General features: G+C 41.4%; 1 protein-coding gene across 1 annotated transcript in view; it reads right to left on the bottom strand.

The window, feature by feature from the left end:
- Positions 1-9,076: 9,076 nt before the first annotated feature.
- The window catches only part of htr1d (5-hydroxytryptamine (serotonin) receptor 1D, G protein-coupled), a 44,741-nt gene continuing 27,445 nt past the window's right edge, over positions 9,077-26,372 (bottom strand). Inside the window, exon 2 of the mRNA XM_073827127.1 lies at positions 9,077-11,386. Within this exon, the coding sequence (XP_073683228.1) occupies positions 9,599-10,762 (1,164 nt within the window). The 5' untranslated portion in view covers positions 10,763-11,386 and the 3' untranslated portion in view covers positions 9,077-9,598. The remainder of the gene's footprint in view (positions 11,387-26,372) is intronic.

The raw sequence follows: 26,372 nt of genomic DNA, 5'->3' as shown, positions 1-26,372 counted from the left end.
GCTCCAGTTTAAAGGTGTTAAAATTATTTAACGCAGCGGTCTGTCTACTGTTATACTGTGCTTTTAGCATGCGTGTTTCAATTGCATGCACAAATGGTACATTTATAATGTATCATTTCGTAATAAAGTGTGAATTAATCTACACTCGTGCATTTCAGATCCATGTAATGTTCAGCAGCAGCAGCTCTTAAAGTAATAGCAGCCAAATAACCTAATAACCCAGCTGCTGTGATGTTTATTAATCAGAGAACAAAAGAAAAAAAGAGGAAATCAATAACATTTGTAGCATTAAGGATTCATCTATATTTAATTTAGTATAGTGTTTGATAAACTTCTGAAAGTAAATTAATTTCTGTATATTTCCTACTTGCTGATGGTCACAGGAAAATAACGGGGTTATGTAAAGATTGTTTCAAGTTGGCTTAAATTAGAAGTGATTTTTTAAAGTCTAATATATTAAAAATGATATATCTCAATTATATTATAATGTTGAATGGCTATAGTCAATGGTTAAATATTTGGGGGAAAAAAAGAACAATTTCCTACAGACATCAGTAATATCGGTATCAGTGATACCTTCAGTCATAAAAAAATATTTAATAAATATTAAATATACTGTCTTTTATTGTTTATACATACATTTTAAGATTGAATTTGAAATTACTGCAATATAATAATAATAATAAAAACTTTAATGTTAGGTGGGATTAATCATGATTAATTTCAGAAAAATATGTGATTAATACGTTTTTTAATCAATTGACAACACTAATTTTATTGTTATATTATATTATATTATAATTCTTGTTTTGAGTTTGAGGTTGGTACATTAAAAAAATGTTTTTGAAAGTCACTTATGCTCACCAAAACTGCATTTATTTGAAAAAAATAAAAAGAGAAATATTATTACAATTTTAAAGAACTGTTTAAATTAAAGTAGATTAAGACTAAGCACCACAGGAATATATAAAAGAAAATAGAAAACCGTTCTTTTACATTTTAATAATATTTCATAATATTGATGCCTTGGTATTGGAGAGCATAAGAGACTTGTTAAAAAACTTAAAGGGATAGTTCACTCAAAAATGAAAATTTTATGTTTATCTGCTTACCCACAGGGCATCCAAGATGTAGTTGACTTTGTTTTTTTAACTCAAACCGTTGAACCAAATTAAACCCTGTGGGTTGTGGCAGTACATTCAGGACTTAACACACAAAACAATCGGTCTGTGCAAAACATCTGAACAGTATTTATATAATTTTTCACCTCTGATCCACCGTAATGTTCAACTGTCCTGAGTGTGTTCAGAACAGCCGGCGCGTGACGCGGAAGCAATCTGTCACACATATACGTCACTCATTGTTTACACAGAGATGGTGGGTTTGACGGTTACTTAAAATGGTAAGTAATTGTGCTTATCCTGATTGTTGCAACTGATTAAAAACCAAAAGAATATGTTTGCACTCATCCGGGAGTGTTAACTGTTCACTGACTCTCAACTTTTGCGCCTGATTAACTGAAGTTATGGTTGTTTGCTCTTCGTCATGTGCCGGTTGTTGTGAACGTGGTCAGGACAGTTAGATATTGCGGTAGATCAGATGTAAAAAATTATATAAATACTGTTCAGTTTATTGCACAGATTGATTGTTTTGTGTGTTAAGACCTCAATTTTTTGAGGGTTTAATTTGGTTTTGTCTGTGTATGTTTTTTTTTTTTTGACTCTCAAAGCTGTGGATCCCATTGACCGCCATTATATGACTGACAGACTGCAACGGGTTGAGTTAAATATCTTTGTTTGTGTTCTACTGAAGAAACAAAGTCACCTACATCTTGGATGTCCTGGTGGTAAGCAGATAAACATCAAATGTTCATTTTTGTGTGAATTATGCCTTTAAAAAGATCAAAGTATTTCAAAACCTTTGACCATTAATGACATACAGTATATTGGCATGCTTATTTACACATACTGTATTTTTAAAATGTGTTTTTGCCAAGGTAAAAAGTTTGCAAAAGTCTGTCAAATGGCAAACTTTTTAAAGTAATTTGAAGTAAATAATAGGTTGATTTGAAAAATCATAAATCATTGGTGTCTTCGACACCAAAAGCAATAAAGTCAGTCTGAAGAGAAAAATCAAGATTTCTTCTTGATTCATGTTCACGTCGTTCTCCAGCTTTAGTGCTTGTGTTTCTCCCCAGCAGCGGTTCTTGAGGCAGTAGTTATGTCTCTCAGAGGGAGACGTCTCATCGATGTGCACTCAAAGGGCAAACTCTGTTTGTTTTCTTGGCTGTCCTTTTCCCTCCTGTCTGTGTGTTTGTGTGCAGTGCTCCCCCCCATGCATGCGAGTGTTTGGTAATGTTCAATGTTGTCCTCATTTAAACCCTGTATCTCTCCTCGGTGGGTGCATGCGTTTTGTTTGTCCCTTGTCTCTTTCTTTCTCCATATCTCTGTTTCCTCTAAGTGCGAACAGACAGACACCACCCAGCAAGGTTAAATGCATGCTGCCCCTCTCCATCCTGTTTCAGTGCAAACTTAACGTTATCTGAAGCTCCTTGCTTATTTTCCTTTAAAGTGAGGTGGCAGGCCGTCTCCCCCCAACCGTAATGCCTGTTTGTAATTTACATTTCCATTTGTTTTAAATTGATTCAGTGATGCTGTCGATTTAAACGCTTCCTGAGGCTGAAATCAGGAGATATCTAGCTAATTGCGTCTCTGTGTCACCTGTGATTACCTTTCACTTATTGAGTGCTCTCTCACGACACCCTGCTTCAGCTGAGAGAAGAAAAAGGAACCTGCTGAAAGCGTGAAATGAAGAAAAACAGTTCCTTAGGAGCCTTACACATGCCTTTTCATCTGTTCACACCACTAAATATCGTTTTGCAAATCAATAAGCTAATTTGTTGCTGTGTTTAATAGGCTCTGTTTGCAGATACTGTTTAAAATGCATGCGTCTTAATTTATGAGACTTAATTCATGTGCAAATTTGTTTTGTGAGCACTGAAGTGAATATGAATAATACATCTAGCGAAAAGGCAAACCGTGAGAAAATGAGGAAGGAAGAAATACAAGTTTAGAAAGATTCAGCTGTTTAGAACGCAATTAAGAATGCATGTTTAATTGCTGATATGTAATTGAATATGAATTGAAGTATTAAGCGAGATGAAAAGATGAAAAATTGCTATTTGAATTTTAAATTATGGAATGAGAATTGAAAAAAAGAAATGCAAAGAAATGTATAATTACAACTAGAAAAGGAAAGTTACACTCTAAAATAGGTTTTAAATTAAAAATCAGACAATAATTAAAAAGGTGAGATTATTTATTCAACTTATTAATAAATGTTCATTTATTCAACATATTATTAAATGTTAATTTCCAACCTATTTTGGTATTTTAAGCAGTAGTTGACCTAAATAAAACTACCCAGAAGGTTGGGTTAAACATTTAACCCAACCGCTGAGTCAAAACAACCCAATCGCTGGGTTTGTTCATTTTTGACCCAGTGCTAGATTGTTTTTAACCCAGCATTTTATGTGTGTGTGTGTGTGTGTGTGTGTGTGTGTGTGTGTGTGTGTGTGTGTATTTAGGACACACTGTAATTTTTGCTTAACAAATAAGCTTAATCTAAAACAAAAACTAGTCTGAAGGTTATATAGATTCAGCAGTCTATATTTGGCCCATGCAAACAAGTTGTACCTTCCATAGATTTATCCATTATCCATTTATCCATTTGCTTTAAAACTGCTCCGATATCTCCTAAAAAACTTGGCATCCCTGACATATAACATATTAAACCTAGTCAAAAATTACAAAATAGTTAACATACTATGCATCCTACGCAATATCACACTCATTACTCACGTCTATGAGTATAATACTGCATTTTTACAAAAGTATGACGACACAAGTGTGTAAATACATAAACAAAATACCAATGGAGTGTCTTTAAAAGTGTCTTTGTGCAATCTGCTACAGATTCAAATCAAAGTTTGACAGTTGAACGGCTGAGCCCAAGCCTCCATTATTAATTCCAAAACGTCACTTTTGAACCAGTAACGAACAAACGTTGAGTAGCTTCATTAAAAGCTTACTGTAATACTACAGTAAAACTCACTGTATTTTGTAGACTATTATGAGAAAGAGATGGACTTAAGGAGTGTCATTAACATACCTGCATTTGATACAGCATTAATTATTCAGATCAATCTCGTCTCGTATACACAAACATTAGTTTGAATGTCTGCTGAGGAAAATTTTATCTTTGTCGTAACGTTAGTATCCTTTCATCTGTTAAGGGTGATTTTGCTGCTCAGTGCATTTGTTTGCTGCATCAAGCTGTTATTGAAACTAAAAATAACTTCCGCTTAAAGCCTTTATAACTTTTCAGTGTAAAAGTCTTTACCAAAGTCTCTTCTTTACTGCTGACTCGCTCATAAAAACGGTCTCTTGCTGCTAATCTAATGGCGGAACAATGTAACTAAAATCACCATCACAAACACGCACCATTTCTTTAATTTCTTTAATTTCTTTAATAATAAACAATATTATTAAATATATTATTTATACAAAATATTGTTTATATAAAATACTATTTATTTATAGAATAATAATATTTCAAAAACTGGCATAAATGTGGCTAGGCAATTCAGATTAAAAAAGTACAAAGGTAACGTTCTGATATACAGCATTAAATTTACATAAACATAAGATTTTGCCAAAGCTATCTTCTCTGGAACAAATAATAGATTAATGAGACCAAAGACTGCCTGTTAGATTTACCCAAAACCAATAACATCTCATGTTTAACCACTACGGAGATATCAGAGGCAGTGGTAAATTCCAGAAGATCTGGCCAAGGTGAGGCTTTTTTCAGTCGGATTCATGAGTGTTGAATAGCCACTGACCATCTGGAGCTTGCATGTCTGAAAACATCAAAGCAAATTTTCAAATAAACATTATCTTTATTAACAAACTGCATATTTTAACTATTTACAAGTACATTCTCTCCTGAAAACTTCTTAAAACTACATTCCGTGACACAAAAAAACTGTAATATATATAAAGTGATACTAGACTTGGGCGTCCGCCATGACACTTGCCGTAAGAAGTACAACAAGCGGAGTGATTACAAACTGCGAAGAGGCTTTTGAGTTCTGATATTGTTGTAATATCGCACTCTTATCAGGCAATCAGATTCAAGGACCAGAAAGAACGTCTAGGTTACGAAGGTAACCCTCGTTCCCTGAAGGAGGGAATGCAGACGTTACATATGGGATCTCGTTTGAGAGTCCAATCATCTCTGAGCCTTATTCAAAAGGCCAATGAAAATTGGCGAGTGGCATTTGCATGCCAAGCCACGCCCCCGTACATACGGGTATATAAGATGGCGGCATGCAGCCAGTCATTCAGGTTTTTGCTGAGGAGCCGAATCGAGACGGCGTCAGCGCGACGCCAGGGTCGTGGCAGGGGATGTAACGTCTCAGTTCCCTCCTTCAGGGAACGAGGGTTACCTTCGTAACCTAGACGTTCCCCTTCAGTCGTTTCACTACGACGTTACATATGGGAACAGACCCTATGGAACAGGCCATGACCCTGACGCCGCGTTACGCACAACCCCACGTGCTGAATGCTGATAATTCAATATATCCATAAAGCTTCTTAGGGATACACGAGGGAAACAGCGGTCTTCTCCGCTGGAAATATTGAAAAATATAGCCACAACCTGCGGGGTGAAGGAGACCCAGGCAGGATCACGGTCAGGGACTACTCCGCATCTAGGCCTGACTGCGGGGCATGGAGGACCCAGGGTTCGCCGGAGGGAACATTCTGGGAAAATGGCGCACAGATCCACGTGGGAATGGCGCAGCAAGCCGACACCAGCCGTCCTCCCGCTCACCTGAAGTCTTTATGTTAAGACACGGGGAGGATACGGCCTCTATGCGGAGGTTGTAGAACCTAGCGAAGGTATTAGGTGTCGCCCAGCCCGCAGCTCTACAGATATCTGCTAGTGAGGCGCCATGAGCCAATGCATAAGATGAGGCAACACTCCTAGTGGAGTGGGCACGAACACCTAAGGGGCATGGCTCTCCCTGATATAAATAAGACAGGGAGATGGCTTCCACCATCCAATGGGCCAACCTCTGTTTGGAGACAGCATTCCCTTTCTGCTGACCTCCGAAGCAGACAAAGAGCTGCTCGGTGCGTCTGAAGTGCCGAGTACGGTCTACGTATATGCGCAGAGCACGAACAGGGCACAGCAGCGCAGAAGCTGGGTCTGCCTCCGCCGAAAAGGCCACTCTGGGAGATGGGAGCGTCGAGAAAGCGAGCTTTGTCGGCGTCTGCCATCTGCACCAGATTGAGCCATAGATGTCGCTCCTGGACCATGGCCGTGGACATCACCTGACCAAGAGACCGTGTCGTGACCTTCGCCGCCCGGAGAGCGAAGTCGTTGGCAGCACTGACTTCCTGCATCACTTCTTGATCAGGACCACCCTCGTGCAGTTGTTTTAATGCCTGCACCTGGTAGACCTGTAAAGTGGCCATGGCATGCAGCAGCCTGTACAGCAGCGCGATACATGCAGCCCGCGAGAGCGGACGAGAGCTCATATGCTCTGGAGGGTAGATGCGGCCGGTCCCGCCAGGTGGCAGCGCCATGCGGACATAAATGCACCGCGACAGCGCGCTCAACCTGGGGAAACGACTCGTATCCCCGGGCTGCCCTGCCATCGAGGGTGGCAAGGGAGGAGGAGCCAGAGTGCAGGCGAGATAAAAAAGGCGCCCGCCATGTTTTAATCAGCTCCTCATGCACCTCCGGAAAGAATGAAGCGGGGGACCCAGGAACCAATCATCCAGCCTAGAGGGATCGGCCGGCGGTGTGTGAGGCACCTCCAGGCCAATCCCCCTGGCGGCTCGGAGGAGCACAGCTGAGAGTTCAGCGTCCATGTCAGCGAGATGTCTGCTTCACCGTCAGACTCCCTCTGATGCTGCAACAGAAATCTCTTCCTCTTGTGGAGCGCCAAAGGAGACGCTTAGCCCAGGCTGTGGGGAAGCGTACTGCTCTGACCACTCGACGGGGCCACGCTGGGGTGGAGAAGGTTGGGAGCCGGCGGCACGTTCTGCACGGTGACTCGTAAGTCCCCCTCGTGCCTCGCCACGGCGGCCGAAAAGTATTGGCGGCTTAACAACGAGCCGTGGGGCAACGAGGGGAGCCGCCTAGCAAAGGAGCGGAAGTTCTTCAGCGTGACGATGGTCATGCGTTCACAGTGAATGCACAAACCATCCGTGAACGCTGCCTCAGCATGCTCTCGGCCCAGGCATGTGAGGCAGTGTTCATGTCCATCCTCAGAGGTGAGGAAACTGCCACATCCAGCAGCGCACGGCCGGAAAACCATTCTAAAAAAAGAACGTTTTACACAGCCGTGAGAAATTGCTCTTTCAGTCCCGGTCTGCCCAGGGAGGAAACCACGGCACACTGTGCACTCAATGGGGCTTGCTCACTGGAGTGCAGGAGGCTTAAATGGTCGTGAAAACGGCCGCCCGCAGGATCCCGCTGGCGGCTGCCAAAACACTCTTTTAGGTATTTGCTCTTTTCGCAGGATCCCGCTGGCGGCTGCCAAAACACTCTTTTAGGTATTTGCTCTTTTCGATCGGCAGCACGCCAGCGGGAGAGCAAGGAACATCTTCTTTTTTTTTTTTTTGTAGCGGCTCGAGCATGTATGTATATGTATATACTAAAGAGTGCGATATTCTAGTGATAACAGAACTCCACCAGTTTCGCCATTTGTACCACTCTGCTTGATGTATATCTCTCAGAAGTGTCATTGTGGATGCCCAAATCTACTATAATTTTACAAATAATAATGTTTTTGTGTCACAGAGTTTTTTAGGCAAAAATGTAGACTTGTGTAGACTTCATATAGGCCTATGCGGTTTGTTAATAAAGATAACATTTGAAAATTTGCTTTGACGTTTTCCCGCCGAGAGCAGCCTTACCTTGGCCAGATCTTCTGCTATTTCGGTTTTTCTGCTTTAAAATTACATGTTTAATTCAACCTACCTACTGTTTCTTTGTAACTGTGAAATTTACTAGCAATTTCTGAGTGAAGTTGTTTCAAAGCAAATCCTACAACAATTGTTTTTTAGTGGTTTAGGGAATAGAAAATGACATTAACTTAGAATAAATTCAAAAGATGTGAATGGAAAGTCCCCGTCATGTATCTTTTCTTTTCAAGCTGTACCTCCTCTACATCACACAGATCTATCTGTTTGATCTTCTAGTATCTCATGATGGCCATATTCTGATAAACATCACACACATCGCACCAACATTCATGTACAAAACACACGATGGAATACTGGTGAACGAATGCGATCGTGTTTAGATTTACTGGTGGTTGTGACTGATAATGAGTCTCGAAAGATCTATTTTATGGTGTGTGACCTCATCCTTGCTGTGTGGATGAGTGAGAGGGAGCTTTTTCTGTTGATATACAGACTGTGAATATACAAACCATCTATCTTGACCGAACAGCATAGCACAGCTTTACCCAGCACTCTCAAATGCTGTTTGAGAGCCTGCGGGCAGCGCGTTCAGGGGATATGCCTCATTATTCCTGTCTGACTCAGGTCTACAGTCTCTTATTGCTGTGTTTTCTTATCAAAAAACCTTTTGAACCAACACAGCTGACCTTCATCATAAGAAAGAGTGATGGGAGGGCAAAGTTTGCCAATTTCCTGGATGCCATTATTCATATATACCACTGCAGTCAGAGGTGCGTCTCTTTCCACAAGCTGCATTATTAGGATATTTGATAAAATAATGACCTTCACATCTCCACAAACCCCTTCAGTAGCACTTTTTTTTCAGAAATGAGCTTAAGGTGTCAAAACACATCATTCTCTCTTATCAGGAACATTCAGAATTTGAACTTTTGATCATTATACGCTTTACTGCTGCATCATGTCCTGAAATGAGCCATGTAGCCCAAAGCATGTTTTTCATCTTCATGATCATAAAACTCCTGACATCAAAATAAAGGAAATCGCTAAAGTTCTGTCACACAAAAATACAAAACCACAAAACTTAAAACCTTTTTTAATCTTATATAACGAACAGGTTTATTTAGGGAGTCTATGCTAATGTCCATGAACTTCAGCATTGTCCTCAGTCGATCCATGTGTGTGCTCCTATGGGAACAGCCTTTATTTATCTGTGTTCTTTTTAAATAAAGTGTCTTTCATATTAATCAGTCTGTTTCTAGTAAATAAGGCAGTTTATAGACAGCTATTGGTTACAGAGACAGTAGAACGTCGCTCTATAGCGAAGGATTCATAATCTTTGCATGCATTCATAAACTACGAGGAAGCATCAACAATATGGCACGATATTTTACAAGCTGTCTCATGAGAACAGTAATATACATCGACCAGACACTATGTGCGCGTTAGGAGCTCACTGAAAAACAAGCAGCAGGGTATGTTGGGTCCTCCACAGCATATGAGTGATGAATGTTCACAGGATTCAGATGGATTCAGGATTTTCCACAGAAATCTGCCAATTAAGTCATGAATGTGTCAAAACACACAAGAGGCATGCAACATCAGTAGCATCTTTTAAACTTGGTGAGTTTGTGAAAGGCTTGTTTGAAGTCATCGTTGAAGGCAGTGTAGATGACTGGATTGATGAGCGAGTTGAGGTACCCCAGCCAGGTGAACACATCAAAGAGCACAGGATGAAACCAGCAGTCTTTACAGACCCCCATCACCAGCGTGAACACGAAGAACGGGAGCCAGCACACTATAAACGCACCCAGAATAATCCCAAGAGTTTTGGTTGCCTTCTTCTCCCGAGCGGCACAAAGGCGCTTTCTTTCCAGCACGCTATCGGCCAGCTTCACTTTCACACTGTTCGTGAATAGAGGAGACCCTCCTCCCCCAACACCTCCACCTCCACCACCTCCTCCTCCTCCTGCAGGATGAAGCTGTCCCTCCTGATTAGAGTTGGAGTTCAGCGAGCAAAGCGAAGAACCTGCCGAGTTCTGGATGAGCTGAGCAGCGGTGAACCGTTTTCCACTGGTCACTGGCGTTTTGAAGATCCTGGAGCGAGCTGCCACGTAGATACGCCCGTAGAGAATCATCAAGAGGACTGTAGGAACATAAAACGCACCAAATGTGGAATAGAGCGTGTAGGAGATCTGGTCAGTGTTGACCATGCACTCTGTGAGCTCCTCGTGGGCCTTAGCCTGCCTCCAGAAGAGTGGAGGCAGGGATATGGAGACCGAGATCACCCACACTACGCCGATCATTAGCGCCGCTCGCCGCATAGTGCGACGCTTTGAGTATTCCAGAGCATCAGTTATGGCCCAGTATCGGTCGAGCGCAATCACACACAGATGCAGAATGGAAGCCGTGCAGAACGTTATATCAGATGATAGCCAGATATCACACACAATCTGACCCAGGGTCCAAGTCTTACTGACCGTGTACACAATGCTGATTGGCATGACTAAAATAGACACCAGGAGGTCTGTCACTGCGAGAGAGCCAATCAAGAAGTTGGCAGGGGTGTGAAGCTTGCGCGTGAGGAAAATGGTAGCGATCACGAAAGCGTTGGACAGAGAGGTGGCCAAAGTGACGATGGCTAGCATGGCAGAGATGGATATCTGAAGGCTAAGGAGCGTGGCGTCATCCCAGGACTCCAGGGTTGTGGGACTGACTGTGGCATTGATGAGGAAGAACTCATCTGAGCTGTTCAGCAGATCCATGTTGCATGGTTCATATCATCTATGCATGATTCTTAGCATAAAGGATCAATTAATCCATGAAAACATCTTGCGGTGAAAAAGTAATTTAGTTCGGTAGTTGCAGATATTGTTGTTGCTTTGCCTTTGTGAAGGTCATGGCTGATAAATCTGAGCAGTAATTCATGGCTGAAGCCAGTGTGACTGTTGCTAATGTTTCGTTTTTGTGCAGTACGTTGATGTGCACAGAAAGTTAAATGCCACAGAACAAACAAGCAATGAGTATTAACCTTTGCGCTTGAGTTTGAGTTACAAAAAATATTCCTTTAGCCCTTAAATCACGGCTCATTATTTTCTTTATGGTCCTTTATTCTACCATGAAAACTGAAGATACTTCAATTTTCAGCTCTTATGATCTGCTGGAAGACTTTTTAATTTATTCTCCAGTTGGTCTGCAAAAAGCTTTGTTGTTTCAGACTAATGGGACAGAATATTCCTTCATTCCCTGTAGATCCACTGATGGCTGCAAAAGGGTTTATAGAAAGGTGATTTTGCAGTTTCCCAGAACAAGCTGTACAAGTTCTCATTTTGAATATCGTCCTTGTGAAGGCGTTAGTCCAGATGAAAGGACTCAATCCAAATTAATATCTGAAAGAGAAAAAAGAAAGAGAATGAAGAGTGAGAACTCCAGAGAACACTGTATGATTTTGGTCTTTACATTGTTTACAAAATCCACATTGTTTTATACATATTTTGGACTATGGGGGGCGCCATTATTTTGATTACGTCAAATGGTTGCACTTGGTTAGCTACTGGCGCTACCTAATGCTATTTTTACCACAACACAACTCAGAAAATAAAATACTGATACGATGCCACATTGTGTGCCTTTTGGTTGTAATTTTCAGTCGAAGGACTACAAGAGAAGCGATGTAAGTCTTCACTGCCTTCCTAGCGATAAGAAGACAAAAAAGAATGGGATGATACCTGTGGATGAATAAAACCTCCTAAAGACCAGCGTCTTTGTTCTCTCCACTTTAGCCCTGAAGCCTTTGAGGCTTTTAGTAGGCCACAGCTATTAAAAGAGCTTAGCCACAGCCATATCACCCTGCAGCCCAAGACCGGTTGCTCACTGGAGCTAAGCAGGGCTGAGTCTGGTCAGTACCTGGATGGGAGACCTCCTGGAAAAACTAGGTTGCTGTTGGAAGAGGTGTTAGTGAGGCCAGCAGGGGGTGCTCACCCTGTGGTCTGTGTGGGTCCTAATGCCCCAGTATAGTGACGGGGACCGTCCTTCAGATGAGACGTTAAACTGAGGTCCTGACTCTCTGTGGTCACAAAAAATCCCATGGTACTTCTCATAAAGAGTAGGGGTGTAACCCCGATGTCCTGGCCAAATTCCCTCCACTGGCCCTAGTCAATCATGGCCTCCTAACAATCCCCTTTCATTGAATTGTCTCCATCACTCTCTCCTCTCCACCTGTAGCTGGTGTGTGGTGAGCGAACCAGCGCCGTTGTACTGTGGCTGCCGACACATCATCCAAGTGGATGGTGCACACTGGTGATGGTTGAGGAGAGATCCCCCATATGATTGTAAAGCGCTTTGGGTGTACGGCAATACACAATGTAAACGCATCATCATCATCATCATAAACGGCAAAGACAAGAAACGTTAGATGCCATCCTGGCAGGATGTAAACATCCTGACGCTTGTCATGACACCGCAGCCACTGAAAGAGTTTCTCAGCACGGATTTTACTTGATATCCTGGGGCATTTAGACTCCTTGTGGGTAAAAATCTATGGTATGGCTTAAGCCTATGCTTATATTCATTGTCGCCTGGTGGCCTCAGGCCTAAGCTTTTTCAGTAGCTATGGTCATTGTAGCTCACAGAGTGCAACTATTTTACGTACTAGAAATAATGGCGCCCTCCCATAGTCTAAAATATGTATAAAACAATGTGGATTTGTTAAATAACGTAAATCATTCATGAGTATTCTACTACATATTTTAATAAGAAACATAATTTATGTTATGTTAAGCTATAAAAGTCTTAATACCTGGGGCAAATGAGGTCCTGACTGCTCAAAATTAGCTGGGAAAACTTGACTCTGTAATGTTTTGCTTTGCATGCCAAAATTTTCTTGCTAAAGTGTCTTCTAATGTATAATTAAACTGTATAATATTTATAAAAATGACATTTATATGTAAAATGTACAAAATATAATAAATATAATTAAATAAAAAATATATAAAATAATAAATATAACAAATGTACATATTTAAAATCAGAAAATGACCAAACTGGGAAAGCAGAAAGAGCCCTTGTAGATTAGAGCTATAAGAGAGTGTTTAATGGCCGTGTAATAGAATATCAATATACGATTTACTGTAGTTATATACAGTGTTTAAATTAGTGCTGAGAAGTTAGCTATAGGGCTGGGCGATTTGGCCTAAAATCAAAATCTCGTTTAATTGAACATTTTAACCCCATTACGATTAATGAACGATTATTTTATTCATTAATAAAATTATATTTAATTATATTTAAATAATATTTATTTTTTTGCCCTCATAGTTCACTGACAAGTTTTGTGCAGTAAATATGCTCACATATTACAAGTGAGAGATTTTTGAATGAAGGGTGCACACACTATCTACTGTCTATGATTATTTATTGAACATCAGCGTTGAACCACTGAAATTAAAGCACACATTGCTTAAAACGAAAAGTCACATTTTTCTTAAATTAGTGAAAATAAATAACTTGCACTTTTGGAAACAAAGTAAATTATTTATAAAATAATAATAAATATTAAAAGTAGAAAATAAGCAGTATATTTTCTAAATAAAATTACTCTTGTATATCCTGTAAATACTTTTTACTGTATAAATACTGCTTAAGCTCTCCATCGACACGTCGGCGGAATAACATAGCCTAATGGAGCTGGGTTACGTGACTCCACACGCAGTAGGGAAAGTAATTGAAATAATTGACCTGGAAAAAAATTGATCGATTATAGGTTCTGAAAGTCGATTTCGATTACTTTTCGATTAATCGCCCAGCCCTAGTTAGCTAGCAGCTGGGAACAGCTTTTTCAGTTTCCAAAGCTCTTAATTGTCCTACACACTATTTTGTAGGATTACATTAGAAAGCCTGAAGTGTTTGAAAATATTAAAAAGTAATATTCAGATTTTTATTTTTGCACAAACTAACCCACCATAATAGCATACACAAATTAAGATACTTCCTCGCAAATGGAATTCTTTTTTTTTTCTGATTTCTTCATTAAAAAACTTAATTTATGTAGTAAGTTTTGCCTCCATTAACATATTTCTTTACCCTTGGCTCTGCTTTTCAGACTCGAGCTTTGATTGATGAATATCTAGAGAGTATTATGCCTCGAGGGGAAACCTGTCACCATGGAGTTTCCTGAGTTCCTGTGTCTGACTAACAATGTGCCATGACACCTGCAAGCATTCTGGTTTTGGCCTGGTGGGAAAAAGAAACCAAACCGCGGAGCTCACTCTCCTGCCGTCAGGTCACACACATCAGTCACATCACCTGCCAACATCTTCACTTAAACATTAGCAGTTCCCGAGGTGCTGCGGAGCACACTCACATTGCCTATTCTTCATAGTTAGATAGGTACATGCGCGTAGGCATATACATGAATATTTATAGAAAAGACTATTGCAAATCATACCAAAACGTGTCATGCCTCCGTACATGTCAAACTAAGGAAAAAAATAATAATTGTGGTGCAATTTATATTCTATGTAGTGCTTTTAGGGCCAAGCATTCAGATTTAAAATTGAAATTCTGCAAAGAAAACATGTCCACTGCCCTTCATGTATAAAACATGCCATTTCCGTACTTGTAATTGAAAGTATAAAGGTCATACATCCCAACAGGACTCGACACCTTTTCTGGTAAATGGTGTTGGTGTACCTAGTAGCCACAATGAACACACAGCATCTCAAACAACGACACTGCAGGTTAAAAATATGCATAAAATGGGTTCCAGCCCAGGTGGAGTATAAGTCAAGCTGAAATGACAGAATCTGTGGATGCATTTATATATATATTGTGGCGGGAGGGGCAAACGACAGACACAGTGGGTGTGGCGTCAGGCCTCGGAGAGGCTTTTATTAAACAGAAAATAAGGGAAAGTGAGTCCATAAAGTAAAACAGTGTCCAAAATAAAAGGGGAGTCTGGTGTCCTCGGGTGCTGGGGCAGCGTGACGGAACGGTAGTGTTCAGAGGGGAAGGGTCCAGGAGAGGGGCGGAGTCCGGCGGCCGCGGGCGCTTTCCATGCTAGCGCCGGGGTGCTAGGGCGGCGGCATCTCCGGCAGGCTCATCCCTCTCGAGCTGTCCGGCGCTGGGGCGGCGGCTTCTGGCGGCCTCAACCGGACCGCGGGTCCGGCGGCTCTCCAAACTCTTGTGGCGCGGGATTCCCTCTTCACCCCCTCCTGGACCCGCGAGGACACCAGCGTGCATGCACGGGGGAAAGAGACCGGTCTCTCGAGGAGAGGCGCGCTCGGTATTTAAACAGCGGCGGTGATGAGGCTTCATTCACATCAGGTGTCCCCATCACACGCCGCCAGCCCGAGCCAATTACACGCCCCTCCTCTCCCCTACACACCCACTCCCGTCGGGAGCCTGGAGAAGGGCGGCGAATACGGGACGGGGTGGTGATGAAAATTAGGGGGGCGGGCAGACGCCTCGCCACATTCCCCCCCCCAAGCGACATCCCCGTCCTAAGGTCGCCGCCCACGCAGGAGTGCTACCTTCCTCATCCAGGCTCCAGCGGTCGGAGTGGGCGGGGATTCCTCTCCAAGGCAACTCCCTCTCGCCGCGCACCGGAACAGGGACAGAAAAACCGGTATTAGTCGACAGCCTCAACCAACCGCAGGATAAGTGACTAAAAGAAACCTCACTTACCCCTTTTGCGGTTGGGAGGCCGTCTCCGTCGTTCTCCGTCCCCGTCCGGGTCTTCACGAGCTTTGGCGAGCGAGAGGGGATGACGTCATCAGGTGTTGCCCACTGCGCTGTCTAAGCCCCGCCTTGCCCGCATTCTCCACCACTGTGGCGGGAGGGGCAAACGACAGACACAGTGGGTGTGGCGTCAGGCCTCGGAGAGGCTTTTATTAAACAGAAAATAAGGGAAAGTGAGTCCATAAAGTAAAACAGTGTCCAAAATAAAAGGGGAGTCTGGTGTCCTCGGGTGCTGGGGCAGCGTGACGGAACGGTAGTGTTCAGAGGGGAAGGGTCCAGGAGAGGGGCGGAGTCCGGCGGCCGCGGGCGCTTTCCATGCTAGCGCCGGGGTGCTAGGGCGGCGGCATCTCCGGCAGGCTCATCCCTCTCGAGCTGTCCGGCGCTGGGGCGGCGGCTTCTGGCGGCCTCAACCGGACCGCGGGTCCGGCGGCTCTCCAAACTCTTGTGGCGCGGGATTCCCTCTTCACCCCCTCCTGGACCCGCGAGGACACCAGCGTGCATGCACGGGGGAAAGAGACCGGTCTCTCGAGGAGAGGCGCGCTCGGTATTTAAACAGCGGCGGTGATGAGGCTTCATTCACATCAGGTGTCCCCATCACACGCCGCCAGCCCGAGCCAATTACACGCCCCTCCTCTCCCCTACACACCCACTCCCGTCGGGAGCCTGGAGAAGGGCGGCGAATACGGGACGGGGTGGTGATGAAAATTAGGGGGGCGGGCAGACGCCTCGCCACATTATATATATATATATATATATATATATATATATATATATATATCCTTCAGAAATTATTCTAATATGCTGATTTGGTGCTTACGAATCATTTCTTATTATTAAAAAAAATGCAGAGTTGCATCCAAGATGTCTTTCTTTCTTTCTTCAGTCGTAAAGAAATTATGTTTTTTGAGGAAAACATAGACTTCTATGTTGCCCCCGAGTTTGAACTTCCAAAATGCAGTTTCAAAGGGCTCTAAACAATCCCAGCCAAGGAAGAAGGATCTTATCTAATGAAACGATCCGTTTTTTTTTTAAATTGATAATTTATATACTTTCAAACGCTCGTCTTGTCTAGCTCTGTGTGAACTGTGTGTATGTCGAAAAAGTCCCAGCTCATTTTCTCCTCCAACTTCAAAATCTTCCTTCATCACTGTTTTACCTTATCTTGTAAAGGGTCTTTGACTTTCTTTGCATGTTCACTTTGTAAAAACTGGGTCAGTACTTCTGCAGCGATTTTGAAGTTGGAGGAGAAAATGAGATGGGACTTTTTCAACATACTCTAACTGTCATGATGGTATGACTGTCAATACACAGTTCATGCAGAGCTACACAAGACTCTTCTTCCTCAGCTGGGATCGTTTAGAGCCCTTCAAAGCTGCATTTAAACTGCATTTTGGAAGTTCAAACTCGGGGGCACCATAGAAGTCAATTACATGGAGAGAAATGCTGAAATGTTTTCCTCAAAAAACGTAATTTCTTTACGACTGAAGAATGAAAGACATGAACATCTTGGATGACAAGGGGGTGAGTACATTATCTGTACATTTTTGTTCTGGAAGTGAACTATTCCTTTAATATTTTTGTAAATATTGTGTAATAATAAACATTTTTTATTCTTTAATGAATAGAAAGTTCACAAGAACAGCATTTGTTTTAAATAGAAATCTTTTGTAATTATAAATGTCTTTAGTGTCAATTTTGATTAATTTAATTCATCCTGACTCAATAAAAGTAAAAATTTCTTGAAAAAAAAATCCTAAACTTTTAAAACGATTTTTTAAATGATCCTCCAGAAATTATTCTAATATGCTGATTTGGTGCTCACGAAACATTTCTTATTATTAAAAAAAAGCAGCATTGCTTATTTTTGTGAACATTTTCCATGATTCTTTAATGAATAGAAAGTTTGCAAGAACAACATATATTTGAAATAGAAATCTTTTGTAATATTATAAATGTCTTTACTGTCACTTTTGATTAATTTAATGCATCCTTGCTCAATAAAATTATCAATTACTTTTAAAAAATCTTACAGAATCCCAAACTTTTAAAACAATATGAAATGTGGTCAACGTGAGAATTGACTTTTAAAGTCTTTTAAAGAATAGACTTTTAAAGAGTTTAAAATAAATCTGAATTTTAGATGTTCAAGGGGATTTAAAATCTACAAACTAAAGAACAGAATGTAGTGCTGTTGTTGTGGCTTGTATCTCTGTAAAACAGTGTCATCATTAGCATATACTTCATGTGAGACGGCAGGAAACAACAGCGGATTATCTCCACACCAGCAGATCCAACGGGCTGCACGCTAATGAGGCCAACCCGAGGGTATTACCATGCTCCAACTGTTGGCCCAATGTTTTCTCTACTTTTGTTTGGTTCTGTGTAATTGGTAAAAGTCAAAGTAACAAAATTAAAAGCCCAGGTCAATATATCAGGAAGAAAGGAGATTCTGAGACTGTCAGGTTAACTGGTTAACAAAACCTCAGACAGCACAAAATGTCTTGCCACATTATTGTTGCCAGTACTGACATATCACTTCATATCATTTTAAAATGCCTTTGTATTTTGAATTTGTCAACTTGCATTTGTCAATTTTCCGATTGCGTTTTTCTAAGTTTGACTTGACCGCACAAACAAAAAGAAATAGCGTAGCGCCAAACACATGTCCAGAATAAAATGTAAACACATCTTTAGGTGCATAGATGCATAGGTTCATTAAAATTTTCGTATTTTCCAAATGTTCGTTGCAATGAATATATATACTGACTGAAGTTTTTTATGCTTATCAAGGCTGTTTATTTGATCAAAAATACAGAAAAAAAAATATATTGTGAAATGTAAAACAACATTCTTCTATATTAATATACATAAAAAAATCTAAATGATTGCTGTGATCAAAGCTGCATTTTCAGCATCATTACTCCAATATTCAGTGTCACATGATCCTTCAGAAATCATTCTAATAAGCTAACTAATATTTTATTAGTGCTGGAAACAGTTGTGTTGCTATATATTTTTTTGAACCTTTTTTTTCAAGATTCTTTGATGAATAAAAAGTTCAAAAGAACAGGATTTATTTGAAATTGAAATCTTTTCTAACAATATATGCTAAATGTCACATCCCCGGACTTTCATGTTGGTTTCTCCCATTCTCCCCCGCAGTTAAGTGTGTGTTTGGTTCCTCCTTCATTGTCTCCACCTGGATGTGTAATCAGTCTGTGTATTTAAGGTGTGTGTTTTCCCCTGTACTCTTGTTGGTCTTTGATGTTATATGGATGTCTTACCCTGCTGTTCCTGTGTCTGCTTGTATTCCGTTGGATTTATTAAATATTCGTCTTTTACTACGTCGTTGTTCGTGTGTTCCTGCCTACATCGTGACAGAAAGACCGACCGAAACAGTTATTTTGCGTGTTCACCTCCGTTTTGTTTCCCGTTTGTTTTTTCCAGTCCTTTTTGTTTCCGTTGTGTTTCCCCATGGATTCCTTTTTACGTCCAGAGTTCATCCTGCTACGGCTGAAGCAGGGGGAATTACCGCTCGAGGGATACACGTTAATGTTCCAGCTCGTAGCTCAAACCACCAGCTACTCGGACGACGCGCTCTGTGCATTCTATGACGCAAGTCTCAATGCGTCATGCAGAGCGTCGTCGTCCGAGAACGGCCCTCGAGCGGACTTCGCCGCGTTTATGGAGTGGACACTGGCGAGTGGAGTGTCACTCCAGACCCAGAGCCCAGCCAGCCACCCCGACCGACGGATTATGAGCCCATCGTAGATGGAAAGCCCGAGCCCGGAGCGACAGCAGTGTGGAGCGCCGATGGGGTCATATCATCCGACCAGGTGCGAGAGCCGGCCACTACATCTGCGACGGTGGAGTGCTGCGTCGAGCAAGAAGGGGCGGTAGAGAGCCCCGCCCACTGCACCATCACTGAGGGTGAGCTGGAACAAGATTTTGGGGATGTAATTGACTGTGTCATGGAAATACCTATCTGCCTGGACTTCCCACCCACCCTCCCTCTTCTGCCTAGTCCTGAATCTCCGCTGGTTCCGCCCAGCCTTCCTGAATCCCCGTTGTCGACTGTCTGTCCCCTTGCTCACCCTCAGTCCACCATCTGTGCGGTGGGTTCGCCGCGGGTCTGCCAGTCTCCATCGGTGTCATGGCTGGAGGATCCCTCACCATCGCCTCCAGCCTCAGAGTCCTGGACTCCGCCTCGGCCCTCCGACCCTGCGGCTCCACCCCGGCTCTCTGCTCCCTCGTCTCCGCCGTCGCCCGTCGATCCACCAGCTCCACCGGGCACCATCGTCCCTCCGGCTCCGCCCTGGTCAGTCGTCACCCCACCTTCGCCTCTGGACTCTACTCCTCCGGCTGTGCCTCGTCGCGCCGTCCCACCGGCTCTGTGGACCTCCTCCCTCCCGCGGGCACAGCCTCGGTCCTCTGTCGCTCCGGCTCTGCCGCGGATCTCCGGATCTCCATCTCCGCCTTGGTCGCCAGAGCCTTGGGTTCCACCTTGGCCCTCCGGATCCGCGGTGTCACCCAAGATCATCGGCTTTCCGTCTCCGCCTCGGGCTCTCCCACCACCTGCTCCGCCTCCGTCGGTCGGCCCCTTGGAGTCGTCAGCCATTCCTCCACCATGGCTCCTCCCTCCATCGGCTCCACCGTGGGAATACTTCTTGGCTGCGTTCTGGGTCCCACCTGGCTCCTCCTGCTCCAGCCCATTCCTGTCACATCCTTGGCTCCTCCCTCCGTCACCACCCTGGACTCCATCTTGTGCCCTCCTCCCGGGAGTCCGTCCTCCGCCGAAACCCCCTCCTAAGACTGTTTGTTGTTTCCTGTTTGTCGTCGTGAGGACACGCCTTCCGGGAGGGGGAGGTAATGTCACATCCCCGGACTTTCATGTTGGTTTCTCCCGCGCAGTTCAGTGTGTGTGTGTTTGGTTCCTCCTTCATTGTCTCCACCTGGATGTGTAATCAGTCTGTGTATTTAAGGTGTGTGTTTTCCCCTGTACTCTTGTCGGTCTTTGATGTTATATGGATGTCTTGCCCTGCTGTTCCTGTGTCTGCTTGTATTCCGTTGGATTTATTAAATCTTCGTCTTTTACTACGTCGTTGTTCGTGTGTTCCTGCCTACATCGTGACACTACTGTTCAAAAGTTTGGGTTGAGTCTTTTTTTTTTTTTTTTTTTTTTTTTTTTTTTTTTTTTTTTTGAAAGAAATGTACTTTTAATCAGCAAGGATGCGTTAACTTGATAAAGTGATAGCAAAGTGTATATTTTGAATAAATGCTGTTCTTTTTAACTTTTTATTCATCAAAGAATCCTAAAGTATCACAGTTTCCAAAATATTTGGTAGCACAACTGTTGCCAACATAAATAACTCTAACTCTAATAATAATTTTAAATCAGCATATTAGACTCATGTGACACTGAAGAATGGAGTAATGGCTGATGAAAATTCAGCTTTGCATCACAGGAAAAAAAATACTTTAATGAATATTAAATTTGAAACCATTATTTTATATTGTAATAACATTTTTACAGTATTATTGCTTTTTTCCTGTATTTTTGATCAAATAAAAGCAGTCTTGATAAGTCTTACTGATCCCAAACATCTGAATGGCAGTATAGTGGATATAGTGGTGGCCAAAATTATTAGTCAGTTTTTTCAGTAGTGTCAGTAGGAAATATCAGTTTACATTTCCAAACATTAATTTTGCCATTAATTGTAATAATCCAATGAGATTGTTGTTTGCATAAGGAGTCTGACAACAGCCAGTGCTCCACACAGAGATCTGATCTCATCATCATGACATAAAAAAAAAAAAAAAAACATAACTGAGACAGACTAAATCCAGAAGAACTGTGGCAATGTCTCCAAGATGCTTCAAAAACCTACCTGCAAAGACAAATGCCTACATTAAAGATCTAGACTATATTGCAGAAAACAACGATCAGGACTCAGAATAAATATCTTAACGCTGTATTTTTATTTTATTTTATTTTATTTTTATTTTATTTTTTTCTTTTGCATTTTTTATTGATGGAATTTATGTTTTATGATTACTGTGGCTTCAGTTTTCTGTTAACTATCCATTATGTACCCTATTTTAAAGAGAGCACAAGGGAAGGGTGGGTGGCTGGGGTGGGGGTTGAATTGATATATGATATCATGTTGTTATTCTGGTTTGTGAATTGTTGTAAAAAAAAAAAAAATACCTGCAAAGCTACAGTACTGTTAAAAGTTTTAGGCACTGGTGTAAAAATGCTGTAAAATGAGGATGCTGTCAAAAAAAAAAAAAAAAATATATATATATATATATTTTATCAATTAACTTCTATTAACTAAATCAAATCAACATTTGGTGTGACCATCCTTTGCATTTAAAGCAGCTTTTGCGCATAGTTTTTCAGATAGCTTAGCAGGCAGGTCTCTTGAAGCATTTTGGAGTCATTGCCACAGTTCTTCTGGATTTAGTCTCCTTGTGCAAACAAAAATCTCACTGGATTATTACAATTGATGGAAAAATTTATGTTTGGAAATGATATTTCCCACTGGCACACTACAGCAAAAGAAAGAAGGCTTCAGGGCATCCAAGAAAGTCCAGTAAGCGCCAGGATCATCTCCTAAAGAGGATTCAGCTGCGGGATCGGAGTGCCACCAGTGCAGAGCTTGCTCAGGAATGGCAGCAGGCAGGTGTGAGCGCATGTGCATGCACAGTGAAGCGAAGACTTTTGGAAGATGGCCTGGTGTCAAGAAGGGCAGCAAAGAAGCCACTTCTCTCCAAAAAAACCATCAGGGACAGATTGATCTTCTGCAAAAAGTATGGCGAATGGACTGCTGAGGACTGGGGCAAAGTCATATTCTCTAGGGCTGGGAATCGATTCCAAAAAGAATCGATTCCTCGATTCCGATGCATTGGGAATCAAGAGTCGATTCCAACGTTTGGAATCGATCCTCTCAAGGGGAATCAGTTCAACAAAACTTACCTCTTAAACGGAAGGCTGCATTCCATGAAGGCTGCATATTTCGGCTGCAAGTCATCAAACGTCGATTGACGAAAATAAACGTAATAAAAACGACTCATTACTAAACTCGTCTGAGTTTAAGGATGCAGCCTTCAGTTTGAGAAGCACCCATTAATTTGCCTCTTGCTCGCTAATAGTTATTATAGTCTGATACATTTCCAAGAAAAGATTCGTTCGGATAGATAATTTAAATGAACCAGTTCAAAAAACGATTCAGATGTTATTTTACGAGAGAACTGGCTCATGATGTCCACAATTTTGAGCGCTGCACGACAGAATAGATCATGATGTGTCTTGATCTTATTTACATCTTAAATAAATGCTATTTTTAATCTTTCTATCAGCCAATGATAACTCTGAAAGAAAACGCAGAGAGCACGTCAGTGGCCGAGAGTGCATCTGATTGACAGCTACGCCACGAGCTCTTATATCATCCTGCATTTATTGCGAAATTATAGCTCTTATATCAGTGTTGTTGTTAAAGTTTTGTTTATTTTGTTTCAGTGTACAATTTACTAATTTTGTCATTTTATACACATCACGTCTTGTTTTATTCATGCAATAAATGCATGTCCACTGCTGAGCTGTGGGTTATGACTAATTTCCTGGGCAATGAATTACAATTTGAAATCAGTCAGAGCTACAGAAAAATAGTATATATATATATATATCTTTTTTTTTTTTTTTTTTTGAAGCTGCATATTATGAGAAGGTAACTTTATATGACCTTTACATCCTGCATTTCTTGCGAAATTAGCTTCCTCGAATCTAAAAAACAAGAATCTAAAATTAATCGAAACAACAGTGAGGAATCGATTCTGGAATCGAATTCAATCGATTCCAGAACCAGGAATCGGAATCGGAATCGATTCCAAAATTTTCGGAATCGAACAGCCCTAAAATTCTCAGATGAAGCCTCTTTCCGATTGTTTGGGGCATCTGGAAAAAGGCTTGTCCGGAGAAGAAAAGGTGAGCGCTACCATCAGTCCTGTGTCATGCCAACAGTAAAGCATCCTGAGACCATTCATGTGTGGGGTTGCTTCTCATCCAATGGAGTGGGCTCACTCACAATTTTGCCCAAAAACACAGCCATGAATAAAGAATGGTACCAAAACACCCTCCAACAGCAACTTCTTCCAACAATCCAACAACAGTTTGGTGAAGAACAATGCATTTTCCAGCACGATGGAGCACCGTGCCATAAGGCAAAAGTGATAACTAAGTGGCTCGGGGACCAAAACGTTGAAATTTTGGGTCCATGGCCTGGAAACTCCCCAGATCTTAATCCCATTGAGAACTTGTGGTCAATCCTCAAAAGGCGGGTGGACAAACAAAAACCCACTAATTCTGACAAACTCCAAGAAGTGATTATGAAAGAATGGGTTGCTATCAGTCAGGATTTGGCCCAGAAGTTGATTGAGAGCATGCCCAGTCGAATTCCAGAATTCCTGAAAAAGAAGGGCCAACACTGCAAATACTGACTCTTTGCATAAATGTCATGTAATTGTCGATAAAAGCCGTTGAAACGTATGAAGTGCTTGTAATTATATTTCAGTACATGACAGAAACAACTGAAACAAAGATCTAAAAGCAGTAGAGCAGCAAACTTTGTGAAAACTAATATTTGTGTCATTCTCAAAACTTTTGGCCACGACTGTACTATAACCTCCAAGAAACACCTCATATGTGGCTTTCCTTGCCATTAATGCTTAAATAACCCCTTATTTACACTGCACATCTTATCGCAGCCACTCTAATAAATGCTTGTGTTTATACCAGCTGCGACACACCACAGATACACCCCAGAAGCGGCTCTCCACACTGCTTTGCTAAAGATACACGTCTACATCTTTTTCGATTAAAAATATTGGCTAGTGTGGTGACTGTGATTTATTTGAACTGAACTGGATGATGATATCACTGAATTCATTGATGAACTGCCTTTAACTGAAAATTGATTGTTTACAATAATGCGTTATTTACACACTATTGTCCTGTTTAAATACTGTGAAGTTGCTTTGACACAATCTGTATTGTTAAAAGCGCTATATAAATAAAGGTGACTTGACTTGACTAGACTGTGATATACATAAACCTACCAACATCAGTCATCATGACTTATTGTGAGAGGAACAAATGGCAATTTAGTCGCATAACATTGGTTAACAGAAATGCCATCATTTCGCAATAGTTTTTTCATCTACATTTATAAAATATTGCAAAAGTTTTGCGCAAATCTGTTGTTATGGAGATGCACCTACTGTCATTTTTTTACCCAGCCATTCAATCAATGGAGGAGGGGTGGGACAAATGCTACTTTTCTACAATGACTGAACAACAAAGGTGACGTTAATATTGCTGGTTACTGCATTTTTATATTAAGTAATATTCTTCAGAACGAGATACTAGTAATGCCTTTCTGCCGTGGATATTTCAAATCATAGCAACCAAAGAGTCTCAGCTGGAAAAACGCTGCACCACCAAAGGCGTTCTCAAACACCATGAGCTAGCCATTTAAAGAAGAGCACCTGGACACACATTAATTGAATATTTATTGTTAGGCAATAAATATGAATTTATGAAATTTACTAGAACCTAACCTGAAAAGAGAAAAGGGAATACCGAATATTCTACTCCGTTCCTGGAAACTTATGTAGTTGACGGGCCTATATAGTGTTTTCACGAGTCATCAGTCAACCATATTGGCGGCACAAAATATAAACAATGCCACTAAACCGAATAAACTTGCGAATTTTACTGATTATTGCTGCTGAAAATGGTCAATTATTGTCATGTTTTGGGCTGTTCTAATCAGTCGGACCAGGAAAAACATATCAAGTACTATAGACTACCAAAAGTTATAACAAATCAAGTAGAAGAGTGCAAAAAAAAAAAATTGTCTGAGGAACAAAAGGTCGTTTGTGGCTGGCCAAACTGAACCAGGATTTCCAGGGCAAGAATATTGACAACATTCGTGTTTGTTCTTTTCACTTCCAGGCAGGTATAGGTGAAATATTAGTCTAATTTTTTATTAATACTGCTCGTAGTATTTTTACCACCTATTAACTTTACTTTGTCAAAATATCGTGCCCTTTCCTGCTTAATAAGTCCTCTATATGATTTAGCAGCTTCCACATGTTTCTTCCATGGTTTAGACAGCATAAACTATCAGAACAACATATTCAGTAGTACATTAACCACCTGAGTATCTCCAATATGGCAGCAAATCTGGATAACTAAACAAATCATGACAAATCATTATAAGTGCACACCCTCTATTTCCAAATGTTAGCAATTAATTAACATATACATTTAACTATCAAATCTGATGTTTATGAAGTGTTTGTAAATCTGGATGAGAGTTTTCACGCAAATTTTACACGCAAATTACTCTGAATTCACTCATATAGGCCTATTTAAGCAGCTTTCATGAATGAGGCCCATTGTGCATTCAACCCCATTGTTTTACTGCCCTAACTTTGCACTTTTTGCACTTTCTGTTTAGATCTTCACTCTTGAAAAAAGGGGTCCAATGTTGTTTTGCTGTATAACAGTTGTATAAAATATTATTTAAATTAAATATTGTTTTGCAGAATAATGTCAGAAAGCTTTGGTACAGC

Source organism: Garra rufa, chromosome 21 (assembly GCF_049309525.1).
Source record: "Garra rufa chromosome 21, GarRuf1.0, whole genome shotgun sequence".
NCBI classification, from domain to species: domain Eukaryota; kingdom Metazoa; phylum Chordata; class Actinopteri; order Cypriniformes; family Cyprinidae; genus Garra; species Garra rufa.
The sequence above is the reverse complement of the archived record's forward strand: the minus strand, read 5'-3'. Positions and strand labels throughout refer to the sequence as shown.